Raw genomic sequence first — 18098 nt, 5'->3', positions numbered from 1 at the left:
TAGGAGTGGCTGTGTGAGATTGCTCATTTTGTTTTTTGCATGCTTGGCTGAACCAGACTGGACTGTTTTATTCATTTAATATTTCTGTCTCATCTGCTGCTGTTGGTTTAATTTCCTTGTTATTTTTTTTTTTATTGCTTTGTTGTCAATATGCAGGGCTCCTCTGAAACCGACACAACAGTCTCAGTGGGGATTCCCTGCTCAATAACACATCACTGAAACTAGTCTCTCTGTCTGTGCGTCTCTCTCCCTCTCTCCCTCCCTACCGCCTTTCAGTTCAGTTACAAGAGCGAACACACAAACACCTCTCATTTCTAGCAACAATGAACTCTGCTGTAACAGGCCATTTCAAGATTCAAGAACTTTCAGCATTCAGAGCTCTGAGCACGACTAATGTCTATTTATTATTATTATTAATCATCACACGACAACTATTACCAACACTACTACTACTACTAATAATAATAATATTACTACCACCACCACGACTAACACTACTATTACTACTAATAATCATATTCATACTAACACTCCTCCTAATAATAATTACTGCTAATACTACTACTAATCATACGGCGACTATTACCAACACTACTATTACTACTAATAAATCATACGGCGACTATTACCAACACGACTATTACTACTAATAATCATACGGCGACTATTACCAACACGACTATTACTACTAATAATCATACGGTGACTATTACCAACACGACTATTACTACTAATCATCATACGGCGACTATTACCAACACGACTATTACTACTAATCATCATACGGCGACTATTACCAACACGACTATTACTACTAATAATCATACGGCGATTATTACCAACACGACTATTACTACTAATAATCATACGGCGACTATTACCAACACGACTATTACTACTAATAATCATACGGCGACTATTACCAACACGACTATTACTACTAATAATCATACGGCGACTATTACCAACATGACTATTACTACTAATAATCATACGGCGACTATTACCAACACTACTAATCATATAACTACCACCACCACCATTACTAACACTTATTACTTATACTACTACGAACACTACTATTGCTATTAATAATCATATGACTACTATTACTCCTGATAAATCATTACTACTATGAATAATCATACTACTACTACTGCTGCTACCATTAACACTACTACTACTAATAATAACACTATTACGACTACTTCGAACACTATTACTATGAATAATCCTCGTACTATTACTACTACTAATAAATCATACGACTACTATTACTCCTGATAATCATATTACTACTACTAACAAATAAATCATTCTACTACTGCTACTAACAGTACTACTAATAGTAATAATGCTACAAGCACTACTATTACTACTACTTTGAACACTACTACCATTACTACTAACATACTATCACTCCTGATAATTACTACAACTACTGCTACTAACACTTACCACCATCACTACTACTAAAAAAAAAATCATACTATTACCAACACTACTACGACTACTACTAATACTGCTACTAACACTTACCACCACCACTAATTAAAAAAATCATACTACTACTACTATTAAAAATAAATCATACTACTACTGTTACCAACACTACTATGACTACGACTAATACTGCTACTAACACTATTACCACTACTACTTCGAGCACTACTATTACTACTACGAATAATAATCATGTGACTACTATTACCAACACTACTACTATTACTCCTGATAATCAGATAATCATATTACTACTAATAATCATTCTACTATTGCTACTATTACTAACACTAATAATAATAATGCTACAAGCACTACTATTATTACTATGACTTTGAACACTACTACCATTACTCCTGAAAATCATTACTACTACTGCTACTACTTAAAAAAAAATACTACTACTAATAATACTACTAACACTATTACTAATTCAAGCACTACTATTACTCCTGATTATCATACTACTACTATTAACACTACTACTACTACGAATAATAATAATAATAATAATAATAATAATAATAATAATAATAACTACCATGACTAACACTACTACTACTATTACTACTAATAATAATAATTTACATTTCCACATTTGTAATCCACATTTGTAAAAGTGGGAGCAAAATATAATAACCTATTAACTAAAATACTCACTTTCTAAAAAAATTTAAATATTAAGAACAAATAGACCTTTTCTTAATAAACATTTGTTCCACCATTTGCTTCCCTTTTCTTTATCTTTCAGCAGTCTGTAAAAAGAGAGCTCTAATTTCTTGTTAAATCTATTTGTACACAAATCACACAACAGCTCTTTCCCATTTTAGATCCGCTTGTGTGTTTTTGTGGCCTTAGAGAGCTGCGTTACTTCTGTCTACGGTGAAGTCTCGTGTATTCCCATGATTGTATGTTATTCCGCTCTCTACTGTGGCAACACCACAATTACAGCGAGGGAAAAAAATATATATAAAATTACGCAGCCTGATCATCACAATTAATTTTTTATTGCATCAATTCGAATTGTCATAAATTTGTATCATGTTTTTGTCACATATCATGACATGCCTGACTATTGCTAATATAAAATTCCACTTCAGATACTTCGACTAAATCATATTTCGACTGTTACCACTACTACAAATTATACTCAATACTATTATTACTATGATTAATACAAATCACCATAGTACAACTGTTATTCTTAATACAAATGACAATCAATCATTCTTTTGTTACTCCTACTAGAAATTATAACCAGACCATATTACTACTATTAACACCATACTACTACGAAAATCATACGATTGTTACTACGACTAAAATAAATACCATTATTCCCATTAATACTAATAGTCATACTATTCTTGTTAGTACTACTACAAATAGTACTAGTTACTCCTACTAAAGTAATCATACAATTATTACTACTATTACTGGTACTATTAAAAAAAAAAAGAATTATACTTCTACTACTATTACTATGATTACCTTTAACACTCCAGCTGTTAATATTATAACTACTATTACCATAAGTATGGTGACTAATCTTATTACTCATATTACCATGACGATGGCTTATCCTGCTACTACTATTGCGACTAATAAAAACAAACTTTATATACGCCAACATTCATACATTACAAATGCAGTTTAGTGCTTTACAAAGGAAATGCAATTAAGATGGTTTGTTTTAGGATGGTTTGCCAAAATCGTACAAGAAAAAAAAAAACACGTAAAATGCTTTATGACGAGGAATAAGGAGTTGTATAAAATCTAACGCTAGGATTTCACCATAAATGCTGCTGCTGCTAAATCTGAGAAACTCTTCTGAACGTTTCCAGCTGTTGAACACAGCATTAAATGTAAATGCAATTACATGAAGGTAAACAGAATCTCGCCATGGGAACATCAAATCAATAAACACAAGCTGTTTACCAGGATGGGATTAAACAATGTTAACTAGTGAGACAGACGTGCTCCATGCTAACAGTTCCACAGTGAAGGGAATTATGGGATGTCAGAGGAAAAAAAAAAAAAAAGTCCAAAAATCAGAACATACGAATAATAGCCTGAAATATTTCAAGATTTGATCACCAGTGTGTACGAGGTGGATTCCCTTCCCTTCACAGCAGATCAGTTCCTGCTGTGGTTATGTAATTCATTTGAACAATTTATTCATAAATGGTGAACAATACTTAATCACCAAGCATTTAATTACCCCCCCCCCCCCCCAAAAAAAAAAAAAAAAAACCCACAAGCAACCTTTTATTTTCCTCCGACTCACAGAGTATTTAACATGCTGCTGTGTGGTGAATGTGCACCTGAGGGTTGAAGAGGTATGTTTAAGAGTGTGTGTACACACACGCACACAAACACACGTAGGAGTGCAAATCTCCACCTTAAAGACAACCTAAGACATGTAACGGATGCAGTGTTCAGAGAACTGTACAAGATCTTGTGAGATGAGCTTCACGACTTCTTTTGCAACCCAACACACACTTTCACAGTACTGGGATTTCATTCTCACTTCCACACATACAGAAACACTAAACCCTCACATGACCAAGCACACACACACACACACACACACACACACACACACACACACACACCTGCCCTTTACCTCAAGGGAGCCTACCTGGGGAGCCTCCTCTCAGATAATCTGATTATTTGAAAGCGTCCATGTTTACAGGGTTCTCAACATCACACACACGTTTATTATTTCTGCCCACTTGTACGGAACATAAATGTCCAGAGGTTTATCTCTGTGACTGTGTGAAGCTGCTTGATGTGTGAAGCATCTCATATCGTGATATTTCAAGACATCGATATGATACATATCACGATATAATTATGAAATTTTCCAGCAAAACAATCACACTGCATTTCAAAACAGACTTTCTAAAAATAATTTGCAGAAAGTTTGGTTTATTGCCTCAAAAAAATCAACACTAAAAAGCAGGAACGATTTTTTTTTTTTTAAAGAAAAAGCTAAAAATACCAACAGTACAAAATGCTATCAAATGAGCTGTTATTTAGTTATTCGAATGCAAAATTAATACAAGATATCACATGTGAGAGAAGTGCATCATGACAATTTATCAAGCTCTAAAATTTCCCAACATTCTATTCACGGCTCTATTCAAGAGGTGCGGCGATCCGATACTGATCATCATCATCATCATCATCATCAATAATACTGACTTCCACTGTTTAATTCCCATTTGATACAACTCAGCCCGGCGCTTCTGTTCCTCATCTCTCCAGTTCCAGTCCCAATCCAGGCTGGGCGATATAATACAACCTTTATATCGTCATAAACGATGTCACGATACACTCGATCGATATCGCAGGCGTTACAAATGCTGATTCGAAGCAGATGTGATCAAATTTTTGTACTAACCCTTTAAATTTCTAAAATCATTTTTAAAATAAAGACCTCTTTTTTCACATGTCAGTTTGAAGTAATTTGTGCCTTTCTACTGTTTTCATAGCATTTGGTGATCAAACCCATACATCAAAAGGATGCATCATATGATACACATCACGTATCGTATGAAATGTCTCTTCAGGTATCGTATATCACCTGATCTGATATTTCTGTCGTATCGCTGCACCCCTAGCTCAGGTAGTAAACCTCAAGCTGTGAATTTCAGACGCCAAACAAGTCTTGGGTCATTTTGGATCCGGACTCCTGCACCACTACGAACTCGTGATGAATGATATTGTATCGATTGCTGATTGAAATTAACTTATGAAAAAAGTTCAAACAAACAAACACACAAAACGATGATCTCGGGCTCTCTCTCTCTCTCTCACACACACACGGTTCCTCAGTCACCGGCTCGTACTAAAATCTATTCTAAAATTATAACCTCTTGTTTAACGCAACGATAAGCATTTCCTGGATGTCAAATCAGTATTTGCTCTGTCTTCCCTTTCCACTGTCCTGAAGCTAATGACAGGAATCCACTGTGCCTAGATTACTGCATGCAGCGTTCAAGCTCCCTCCTGAGCCATTAGGGCCCTGGCGCTACGATTTGGGTGGCATCCGATGGAGCGGATGATGATGATGATGATGCATCTGAGCAGGTTACAGAACTCATTTGGTCATCAATATTCGTTCCGTTCTGCTCTAACACACACACACACCCTTCGCCAGGATGCAGGGATCACACTGAGCATGCTCAACAGGAAAGCAGCGTCATATACAGCATGGATCAAACTCGTATTTCTATCCATCAGCGAGCAAAGATTCAATAGTGATATTCAAGTGTGAGCAATATGCAGTCATTCACAGCCTTATGAACAAACTGAGCTGTGTCTTGAATACGTGTGCGTGTCAGTGAGCGCAGGTGCAGTGATGCTGATGGCCAGATGGCTTCAGTAAAGTCAAGAAATAGATTTACACACTCAGCCAAGGCGCGCACACACACACGCATCCCCAGCCCTGATGATAAAGCGGTGTGTGATCTGATGCAGGAGCAGCCTGCAGAACGCGTGTCCATCCGGCTATAGCGCGTTTATAACGCATGTGCGCATCTATACGTGGACAGCTATAGGCTTTCCACAGCAGCCACGCCTCAATCAGGATATAAATAGCTCCCCACCCGCTGGAAAAAAATAATAATAATAAATAAAATTAAAGCCGGATATGATCCGGAATAATTTTCCGCAGTGGCCATAAAATTGCGCGGCGTCGTGCCGCACGGTCCGTAAATCAAAGCCGCTCATGGCGCGTTCAAGGGCGGAGGTGAAAAAGAGAGAGAGAGAGAGAGAGAGAGAGAGAGAGAGAGAGAGAGAGACGGTACTCACTTTGTAAAAAATCATCTTTAAGGTGCCGTAGAAGCCCATGGTTGCTGGAGATCCCGCGCCCCGTGTTCAGACGAGAAAAGGCTCCGGTTTCTTTATTTATTGGTTTATTTATAGACTACAATAATAATAATCAGAATATTAATTACTATAATAATGGATTTGCTACTGCGGCTTGGAACGTGTGTGTTCAGGTAGACCGAAACCCCTGCAGGATGCGGCGGACATTCTCTCTCTCTCCCGCTCGCTCTCTCTCTGAACGGTAGAACCGGACACAGATGAGAAGAAAAATTAGAAGAGGGTAAAAAAAAAAAAAATCAATGCCGGGGGAATAATCCACACGCACACAGCACGCGACTCAGTCAGCCCTCCATGTACCGTGCACGAAGGGCTGCGATGGAATAAGCAGGAGGAGAAGGAAGAGGAGGAGGAGAGACCGAGAGGAGGGGTGGAGACACCGACAGCGCGCGCACAGAGAGAGAGAGAGAGAGAGAGAGAGAGAGAGAGAGAGAACGTCCTTCTGCCTTCTGACTCGCATCCAAGATTCGATTCTTCACGCGCTCTGTGCTCTCGCTCTCTCACACGAATCACTTCTGAGTCGACTCTGAAGAGTCGACTCGTTGATTCATCAGCATTCAATAAGCACTTGTGCTCCAAACGATTCCTTCCTTTCCAGCAAGAGAATCTTCATCATCATCATCATCATCATCATCATCTTCTCATCATCTCTAGCCGCTTTATCCTGTTCTACAGGGTCGCAGGCAAGCTGGAGCCTATCCCAGCTGACTACGGGCGAAAGGCGGGGTACACCCTGGACAAGTCGCCAGGTCATCACAGGGCTGACACACAGACACAGACAACCATTCACACTCACATTCACACCTACGGTCAATTTAGAGTTGCCAGTTAACCTAACCTGCATGTCTTTGGACTGTGGGGGAAACCGGAGCACCCGGAGGAAACCCACGCGGACACAGGGAGAACATGCAAACTCCGCACAGAAAGGCCCTCGCCGGCCACGGGGCTCGAACCCAGGACCTTCTTGCTGTGAGGCGACAGCGCTAACCACTACACCACCGTGCCGCCCCTCATCATCATCTTATTATTATTAATACAGACAAGGATTAGAAAAAATATATATTTTTAGGACAGACTTTGTAATAGACTTTTAAAATGTTCTTTTACAGCAATTTCTACAACCAGCACAGAATTAAAATGCTAGAAAGCAGAAGATTAATACTAGGGCTGTGGAACCCACTGCCGTCCCAGTTAACATCTACCAGCCTTTAAACGCATATATAAACAAGAGTTCTGATGTAAACGGTGGTGTAGTGGTTAGCGCTGTCGCCTCACAGCAAGAAGGTTCCGGGTTCGAACCCAGCGAGGGCCTTTCTGTGTGGAGTTTGCATGTTCTCCCCGTGTCTGCGTGGGTTTCCTCCGGGTGCTCCGGTTTCCCCCACAGTCCAAAGACATGCAGTTAGGTTGACGTGGGGCGGCCTTGGGCTGAGGCCCTGACCGCTCCCTGGGCACTCTGGTGTGGCTGCCCACCGCTCTGGGTGTGTGCGCGTGTGTTCACTGCTTCAGATGGGTTAAATGCAGAGGATGAATTTCACTGTGCTTGAAGTGTGCATGTGACAAAGGTTTCTTCTTCTTATTCTTAAATATTGTAAATAACAATATGCAAACTCCTTCAAGCTTTGTTCGGATTCTTTGAGATTGCTTCACTTTGTGTTGTTTACCTGTTTATTTATGATTTACTTATTGTAACATTATGTTATCAGTTGCCATTTATTTTATGCATGCAGTATGTTTCATGTTATGACTTCATATTTTCATTTACTATTGTATATTTTCTTATGGGGCGGCACGGTGGTGTAGTGGTTAGCGCTGTCGCCTCACAGCAAGAAGGTCCGGGTTCGAGCCCCGTGGCCGGCGAGGGCCTTTCTGTGTGGAGTTTGCATGTTCTCCCCGTGTCCGCGTGGGTTTCCTCCGGGTGCTCCGGTTTCCCCTAGCCTGGGAAATCCCATGCTGCTTTGCACAATCGTTCCGATCTGAAAAGACAGCATGGAAACTATGGTCTAAAGGCTCGCCTGAGTTAGGGAGCCAATCAGAGAGTGGGGAGGGGTGGAAAGACGGTGACGCGTACTACTCGACAAACGGAAGCTTGTAGTTTATTTGGGACTGTTTACGGATCACATTTAACATGGCGGCGAGCGATACGAACCAAACTTTCGATCAAGCTTTAGACACTGTTCTGAATAGTTTAGAGCAAAAGTTTGTTTTAAAAAAAGAACAGCGTTTGGCATTGCAGTCTTTCTTCGCCTCTTCGTCGCTCTAACTACGTCACCGGGTACAACTGCCATGATTGGCCATGGGCTACGTATACGTCAAATGATAGACATTCGCAACGTCCAATAAACTGCCGTTGACAATCGTAAACCACACCTCCCCTACGAGAAATTCAGTAGGTGGATTCCAGACCATATTTCACTTGTGATATGGTCTGGTGTTAACCAGACTACCGGTTTCCCCCACAGCCCAAAGACATGCGGTTAGGTTAACTTGGGCTGAAGTGCCCTTGAGCAAAGTACCTAAGCCCTGACTGCTCCCCGGGCGCTCTAGTGTGCGCGCGCACGTTCACTGCTTCAGATGGGTTAAATGCAGAGGATGAATCTCACTGTGCTTGAAGTGTGCATCTGACAAATAAAGGTTATTCTTTCTTCTTGAAAGGGCATTTTTCAAGTTTTCGGAGAGTGGGAGTGGACAAATATGCCTGCATGATGCAAATGTATGTAGCCAGGTCAGGAATGATGAGGCTGGATACAGCAAAATTATTTTTGTGGGTATTTGACTCCCCACTGCATTAATTAAAAAAAAAAAAAAAAAAGAAGCAGGGTTAACGTTACAAGTTTGAGGGTTTAGCACAATTCAGTGTGAACAAAACAATATAGTTCTGTCCTTAGCTTCCAGCCTCAGAATACGCAATAAAATAAACTGAACAAACTCGTGTTATACTGTGAGTTGGTTTAGTGGTGAGCGTGGCCGCCTCTCGAGCGGTGAAATCGTGAGTTCTATTCACGGTCGGGTCATACCAAAGACAATCATAAAAATGGTACCTACTGCCGTCTGGCAAGGCACGCTGCAATACAGATGCGAGTGGGGAGTCAAACTCTCGCGGTTACCAGAGGACTAGCCCCCCACTGTAACCCGAGCTATGTAACAGGCGAGAGGCGGAGGGCTACGGAAACGGAGATCGGCGCCGCCCTATGCACTGCAAGGCGTGGGAAGGACTTTGAAACTCTTATGTGGACTCTGGACAACAGTAGTGGCTATCTTAATAAAGAAAATAAAAATGCAAAACCCAGATAAATACATTTGTTAAACCACACCGCTCAAGATGTTTTCCAGTAAAACGCAACAACTCTGTGGTAAATTTACAGTACATTAACAATAAAAGCGTGATTAATATTAACGGTCTTTACATATGATTGTGTCCTTTGCTTATAGGAAGGCATAAATAAAACCAATCTGTCTTTTGAAAAAGTTTTCTGAACATCTTTCTACATCATGGTGCAATTTGTTACTTGCAGAATCGTACAGAAAATACTTTTGATACAATTTCCTGATGTCAAAAAAGAAAAAAAAAAAAAAGGCTTACGCATCAATTGAACACATGTAAAGCAATGGATTCTGGACAGAATGTTGATGTCTATTCTACATTTTCTTAAAATCACATTGTTATAAAAAAAAACAACAACTAACATTATGAGCCAGTTAGACACTTTAAATTGCCTTCTCTGAACACATTCAATGCAAAAACTGGAACGTTTCTAATCCGTACTCTGTGTGTGTGTGTATTTCTGTACCGCTCACTCAGACCACCCATGTTTCATGAATATTCAGAAAGCAGATCCCCAACATTCATTAATATTCATGACTCGACCCGCAAAACAACGAGGAAAACAAGTACAATCTTTACACCCAGCTGAAGTGTTTTGTTGGTTTTTTTTTTCCCCCGAACACGCAAACGTTTAACAAGCAGACACTGATGTAATCGTAGGATGTGTGCGTCGGTGAAGTATTGCTAGCTGAGCTGGATAAATTAGCTAGCTGATAACCTATTCAACTCCGAGACGAACCATTCTGCACGTCGATACATGTCTTGAGTGCTGTGATCCAAACTGAAGCAGGATTTTTCTGTGGAATATTAACCCCTGAAACTTGTCAGTGGGTCTGGAATAAGTTACTGAATGACATAATTGCGTATAGATGGACAACACCGTCGATCGTGTTGCGCGCGTGTTTGTTAAACCCTTCTCACTGGAGTGTGGAATGCCGGACCTCAGTGTGAATCGGTTTTGCGGAAGGCTTAGACATTATTGCTGATAATCACATTTGCTACGGCCATCACACATGACATTGTCCATGCTGGAGACACACACTGCAATCTGCCATACACCCGCACCACACACACACACCCCTCCTCCTCTCAGAGTTATTCCCCATGACTGAACGTGTGGTATTTCTTACCCCCTGAGGACCTCCCTGTCCGTCTGTCTGTGCGCTTTATCATCAGAAATAAACGCCCCCTGCCCCTGCAGCTATCAGACTGAACTATTCACACTTATTGTAAATCTGTATAAGAACAGATACATTTGTGACCCCCCCCACACACACACGCAGCGATTAAACAGTTTGTAATTCAGTTGAGCTGAAGATGCAGAATAAGTGTTGACTGTGTGTGTGCTGCTCCACGCTCCCAAAGGTAGGTGTAAAGGGAGCTTCTCAAACCCAAGGCAGAAATTAAAACTATCTGCATGTAGACTGTTAACTGAAACGCAGACAGTTAGAGCTGAGCATCAGCTCTCTCCCTCTATTTAGTGCAGTCTCTCTTGCTCTCTCCCCCTCAGTCCAGTCTGTCTGTGTCTAGTCTCAATCTCTCTCTCTCTCTCCAGTCTGTCTTTCTCCGTGTCCAGTCTCACTCACTCCCTCTGTCCAGTCAGTGTTCAGTATTTCTCTCTCCGCGTCCAGTCTCTCCGTGTCCAGTCTTACTCACTCCCACTGTCCAGTCTGTGTGTTCAGTATCTCTCTCCCTCTGTCCAGTCTCTCCGTGCTGTCTGTCTCTCACACTCTCTGTGTCCAGTCTGTCTGTGTGTCCAGTCTCTCTCTCCCTCTGTGTCCAGTCTGTCTCTCCCTCTGTGTCCAGTCTGTCTGTGTGTGTCCAGTCTGTCTCTCTCCCTCTGTGTCCAGTCTGTGAGGGAGTCCAGTCTCCCTCTCCCCTCAGTCCAGTCTCCCTCTCCCCCTTCAGTCCAGTGTCTTTCCCTCAATCTATTTACTCCAGTCTCTCTCACTCACTCTCTCCCCCTCAGTCCAGTCGGTCTTTGTCCAGTCTCACTCACTCCCGCTGTCCAGTCTCTCCGTGTCCAGTCTCTCCGTGTCCAGTCTCTCCGTGTCCAGTCTGTGTTCAGTATCTCTCTCCATCTGTCCAGTCTGTCTCTCTCCCTCCCTGTCCAGTCTGTGTGTGTGTCTGGCCAGTCTGTCTCTCTCCCTCTCTCTGTGTCCAGTCTGTGTGTGCGTGTCCAATCTGTCTCTCTCTCCCTCTCTGTGTCCAGTCTGTGTGTGTCTCTCTCTCCAGTCTGTCTCTCTCCCTCTGTGTCCAGTCTGTCTGTGTGTGTCTCTCTCTCTCCAGTCTGTCTCTCTCCCTCTGTGTCCAGTCTGTGTGCAAGTCCAGTCTCTCTCCCCTCAGTCCAATCTCCCTCTCCCCCTTCAGTCCAGTGTCTTTCCCTCAATCTATTTACTCCAGTCTCTCTCACTCTGTCCCCCTCAGTCCAGTCTGTCTTTCTGCATGTCCAGTCTCACTCACTCCCGCTGTCCAGTCTGTGTTCAGTATCTCTCTCCATCTGTCCAGTCTGTCTCTCTCCCTCCCTGTCCAGTCTGTGTGTGTGTCTGGCCAGTCTGTCTCTCTCCCTCTCTCTGTGTCCAGTCTGTGTGCGCGTGTCCAATCTGTCTCTCTCCCTCTCTGTGTCCAGTCTGTGTGTGTGTCTCTCTCCAGTCTGTCTCTCTCCCTCTGTGTCCAGTCTGTCTGTCTCTCTCTCTCTCCAGTCTGTCTCTCTCCCTCCGTGTCCAGTCTGTGTGCAAGTCCAGTCTCTCTCCCCTCAGTCCAATCTCCCTCGCCCCCTTCAGTCCAGTGTCTTTCCCTCAATCGATTTAGTCCAGTCTCTCTCACTCTCTCCCCCTCAGTCCAGTCTGTCTTTCTGCATGTCCAGTCTTACTCACTCTCGCTGTCCAGTCTGTGTGTTCAGTGTTTCTCAGTGTCCAGTCTGTGTATCCAGTCTCTCTCTCCCCAAGTCTCCTCAGTCCAGTCTCTCTCTCTCTCCCCCCCTTCAGTCCACTGGCTTTCCCTCAATCTATTTAGTCCAGTCTCTCTCACTCTGTCCCCCTCAGTCCAGTCTGTCTTTCTGCATGTCCAGTCTCACTCACTCCCGCTGTCCAGTCTGTGTTCAGTATCTCTCTCCATCTGTCCAGTCTGTCTCTCTCCCTCCCTGTCCAGTCTGTGTGTGTGTCTGGCCAGTCTGTCTCTCTCCCTCTCTCTGTGTCCAGTCTGTGTGTGCGTGTCCAATCTGTCTCTCTCCCTCTCTGTGTCCAGTCTGTGTGTGTGTCTCTCTCCAGTCTGTCTCTCTCCCTCTGTGTCCAGTCTGTCTGTCTCTCTCTCTCTCCAGTCTGTCTCTCTCCCTCTGTGTCCAGTCTGTGTGCAAGTCCAGTCTCTCTCCCCTCAGTCCAATCTCCCTCGCCCCCTTCAGTCCAGTGTCTTTCCCTCAATCGATTTAGTCCAGTCTCTCTCACTCTCTCCCCCTCAGTCCAGTCTGTCTTTCTGCATGTCCAGTCTTACTCACTCTCGCTGTCCAGTCTGTGTGTTCAGTGTCTCTCAGTGTCCAGTCTGTGTATCCAGTCTCTCTCTCCCCAAGTCTCCTCAGTCCAGTCTCTCTCTCTCTCCCCCCCTTCAGTCCACTGGCTTTCCCTCAATCTATTTAGTCCAGTCTCTCTTACTCTCCCCCCCTCAGTCCAGTCTGTCTGTGTCCAGTCTCAAGCTCTCTCTCCAGTCTGTCTTTCTGCATGTCCAGTCTGTGTGTTCAGTGTCTCTCTTCCTCTCTCTGTGTCCAGTGTGTCCCCAATCCCTCTCTCAAGTCTCCCCACGGTCCAGCCTCTCTCCCCCAGCCTGTCTCTTTCCCTCAATCTATTTAAGTCCAGTCTCTCTCACTCTATCCCCCTCAGTCCAGTATCTGTCTCCAGTCTCTGTGTGTTCAGTGTCTGTGTCCAGTGTCTGCATCTCCAATCTCTCTTTCCAAGTCCAGTCTCTCGCTCTCTCTCCCTCTGTGTCTCTAGTCTGTCCAGTCCCCCCTCCCCAAGTCTCCCCAGTCCAGTCTCTTTCAATCCAGTATCTCTCTCAATTTAGTCCAGTCTCTCTCACTCTCTCCCCCTCAGTCTAGTGTGTCTGTCTCCAGTCTCCGTGTCCAGTCTTTCTCTCTCTCTCTCTCTGTGTGTCTAGTGTAGGTCTGTCCAGTCCCCCCAAGTCTCCTCAGTCCAGTATCTCTCTCCACATTTGAACTCATTATGTTCATGTCCTTCTCATTCACGCCATTTCTACTTTCCATATTTTAATTTTTTTTACATTTCCATCACAACACATTTCACTGTGTGGGCTGATCATTCAGACCGTGAAAAGTCTTCCTTGAGAACCACCTGCTTTTGGGAAAATGTGTGTGTGTTCAGACAGCGCAGACGGGACGTTTCTCGCATGCCTTGCATTCCAATCCGCTGTGTAAAGTTTAGCCAGAGTTTTTGTCCTCAGAGGCGAGAGAAAAGACTCGACACACACGGCCCCCCTGACCCACACACCAACATTCATTTAGTCGTTGCCATAGTGATGGATGCAGGGGAAAGAAAAACAGAAAAAAGACCAGAACAGACTCTGACCTGTAGACATTTCTCAACAATTTAATTAACATTTTTTTTTTCTGGCTACACAAAGCCTCATTAAACCTTCAGTATTCAAATAAGGCAGTTTATTTGAGAGTGATGACAAATGTTTACTTACACACACACACACACACACACACACACACACACACACACACACACACACACAGAGTGAGAATGAACAGGATAGTCTCCTGACTCACTGCAGCACTGAAAATAACTGAATGAAAAATAGTTATGATAATATTTACAGTTTTAAAGATAAAATCTAACAGTTGAATGTTTAATATTTCATGTGGTAATTCAGTTCTGAAGTTTATCGCATGTTTTTCCTAAGTATTCCGGCAAAATTACCCTTTAATCACCTGCTGAAAATGTTTTCCCCACCTATGTCCCCCCCTGTCAATTAAAAAAAAAATAATATATGTAACTAGAGCTCTCGGGGATGCAGTGCTCTCTACGGGCGCTTTTGAAGTGGCGCACCGCCACTTTATAATTCTGGCCCGCCGCCCTTCCCTTGGCCTCCCCCCCCAAAAAAAAGAAAAAAGCCTTCACCAAATAAATTGTAAAGTCTCATCTCATTATCTGTAGCCGCTTTATCCTGTTCTACAGGGTCGCAGGCAAGCTGGAGCCTATCCCAGCTGACTACAGGCGAAAGGCGGGGTACACCCTGGACAAGTCACCAGGTCATCACAGGGCTGACACATAGACACAGACAACCATTCACACTCACATTCACACCTACAGTCAATTTAGAGTCACCAGTTAACCTAACCTGCATGTCTTTGGACTGTGGGGGAAACTGGAGCACCCGGAGGAAACCCACGCGGACACGGGGAGAACATGCAAACTCCGCACAGAAAGGCCCTCGCCGGCCACGGGGCTCGAACCCGGACCTTCTTGCTGTGAGGCGACAGTGCTAACCACTACACCACCGTGCCACCCCTTAAATCGTAAAGTATTTGCTTTATTAAAATTTTGTAACTATTTAACACACAGAAGACCATTAAACGAATGCATACGGGGCTACCTGAAGTGGCCACGCAATTGCAATAGAAAACCATCCGGCCGGCTGCATACAGATTGTGACCCAGAGCTCTGCAGACTGAGGTCGATCCCTGGGTTACGCTACAAGCTGCAGCTAGCCAGCAGCTAAATAACTTTGCGGGTGTTTGTAGCGTTATTGTGCAACGGTTACGCTCATCTATCGTCTTTTCTGACCATACACAGTTACAGTAATCATATAGCAGCGCGCACACACACACACACACACACACACAGACACACACACACACACACACACACACACAAGTTCAGTTCAGGTCTTTTGTTTTACTTATGTGTGACTGTGTAGGCAAGAGCTGCATTTTCCCGTTGCTTCCCTGTGGTTGTTTACTGCAGGACTTCCAGGTTCCTGGGTCAAAGGACCTGAACTACGGAGGCCAGGGTGGCTTTGTAGTGCCAGTCTCGGGCACGCGCACCAGCTCATGCATTGATTGGAGTGGTTTCACCCAAATAACATTGTGTGTATTGTAAAAAAAAAATGTATGCATTTATTGTAATTGGGTATTTTGTTTATGCATGGAAGTTAATTTAATTTTCACACACAGGAAAAAATGTAATTAATTCAGGGATGCGCAACAGGCGCATCAGTCTCAACTGAAATGTCAAATGAGTCTCACATTAACAATAAAAGATATGTACAGTAAGAATGTGTTCTTTTTTGTAAAATGATTTTAACAATGATTTAGCATTTCCTATCCATTTATTGGCCAGTTTCACTGTCAAAAAAAACCAAAGTCCGTCAGCTTCAAGGGAACAAAGTCCCCCTGACCCCCTACCAGGGCTCCGCCCCTGGACCCCGTTGGGGGCCGAGGCAGCCCCCAAGCCCCGCCACCACCTTTTATTTTTGAAAAGTGGAGAACACTGGGATGTATCATGCATTAATGTAGCTTCTATAACATCACTGTTCTTCTCCAAATCGATAATGATGACACAACCACATTTGAAGTCCGAAAACACACTGAAGTAGCGATCAGTCCTCAGCTACTGGGGAATGATGCAAATTCCACAAAAATGACAAACCGGTTGACTATGGATCAGCAAGAAACCCCCCCCCCCCCCCCCCCCAAAAAAAGAATCCATTTCACTCCTATACTCCAACATTGGACTCTCCCTCTGTCTCTCTCACCTGATTGGCTGCTGTCTCCTTCCTGTCAGCATCTATCCAGACTTCTTTCTGCGCAGTCTCTCTCCTGATCACGGAGATTTTTCGTACCAAGATTTGGAACTTCAGGACACTCAACTTGTAATAAAGCATAATTATTAAAAGGGACCATACAGTCCTTCGTATGTACCACAAGCTGTACTCTTGGTCGCACCACCCCAGTGACAAGGGAAGTACAGTTTGGTTCATTTATTTCTCAGAAGACATGTTTTGGACACACCCATAAAAGCCTGTTGGTTACATATCACCCACAATGTATTGGATGACTGAAAGGGGTGTACAGGGTTTGGAACACAGCCAAAGCGGGCTGATGGTGAGGTGTTTGTGGTCCACCTAATAAACAGGGAGTGTCGTTTGGGACACAACCACAATGGAGTGACGAGTTATGGAGTTGGTTTGGTGCATTAGGGCCGTATACACACACACAAACACAGCAGAGAGAGAGAGAGAGAGAGAGAGGTGTGCGAGATACCTGAAGGTCTGCACGCCTCAACACGCTACAGGAACAGACACCGCGTGTGTGTGTGTGTGTGTGTGTATTTTCTGTACTACTGCAGCCTCAGGGTTGCACGTGCAGAGATTATTTACGCTACTTTACCTGTTAGCTCATGAATCAGCAACACTGTGCAGCCAAAAACACTGCAGCGATTTCTCACACTTCTACTGAAACAGTCACGCTCTCTCTCACACAGACACACACAAATTTCAATAAAAGCTTCTCTGTGGATATTTTATATTGAACTGCTTCAGAAGAGATTCCAGCTGATGTCATCACAGCCCCAACAGCCACTGACCAATCAGCAGCTTCATTATAACTACACACTTGCTACAATCCTAGCACCCTCGCTATAGCTACACACTCGCTACAATCCCAACACCCTCGCTATAGCTACACACTCGCTACAATCCCAACACCCTCGCTATAACTACACACTCGCTACAATCCCAACACCCTCGCTATAACTACACCCTCGCTACAATCCCAACACCCTCGTTATAACTACACACTCGCTACAATCCCAACACCCTCGCTATAACTACACACTCGCTACAATCCCAACACCCTCGCTACAATCCCAACACCCTCGCTACAACTACACACTCGCTACAATCCCAACACCGTCGCTATAACTACACACTCGCTACAATCCCTACACCCTCGCTATAACTACACACTCGCTACAATCCCTACACCCTCGCTACAATCCCAACACCCTTGCTATAACTACACCCTCGCTACAATCCCAACACCCTCGCTATAACTACACCCTCGCTACAATCCCAACACCCTCGCTATAACTACACCCTCGCTACAACTACACACTCGCTACAATCCCAACACCCTCGCTACAACTACACACTCGCTACAATCCCAACACCCTCGCTATAACTACACACTCGCTACAATCCCAACACTCTCGCTATAACTACACACTCGCTACAATCCCAACACCCTCGCTATAACTACACACTCGCTACAATCCCAACACCCTCGCTATAACTACACACTCGCTACAATCCCAACACTCTCGCTATAACTACACACTCGCTACAATCCCAACACCCTCGCTATAAC

At 43.6% G+C, this 18098-nt stretch overlaps 1 protein-coding gene across 5 annotated transcripts in view; it reads right to left on the bottom strand.

Annotated features, from left to right (window-relative positions):
• Window positions 1-18098, bottom strand: part of fbxw7 (F-box and WD repeat domain containing 7) — a 268108-nt gene that overhangs the window by 59566 nt on the left and 190444 nt on the right. Inside the window, exon 1 of one of the 5 annotated variants that reach the window (XM_060917117.1) lies at window positions 16487-16642. The exons of 3 other annotated variants lie outside the window; for them this stretch is intronic. In XM_060917117.1, the coding sequence (XP_060773100.1) occupies window positions 16487-16615 (129 nt within the window). In that variant the 5' untranslated portion in view covers window positions 16616-16642. Of the gene's footprint in view, window positions 1-6321; window positions 6733-16486; window positions 16643-18098 lie in introns of those variants that run through there. One more of the 5 variants, XM_060917118.1, reaches the window with a different exon arrangement.

Source organism: Neoarius graeffei, chromosome 3 (assembly GCF_027579695.1).
Source record: "Neoarius graeffei isolate fNeoGra1 chromosome 3, fNeoGra1.pri, whole genome shotgun sequence".
NCBI lineage: Eukaryota > Metazoa > Chordata > Actinopteri > Siluriformes > Ariidae > Neoarius > Neoarius graeffei.
The sequence above is the reverse complement of the archived record's forward strand: the minus strand, read 5'-3'. Positions and strand labels throughout refer to the sequence as shown.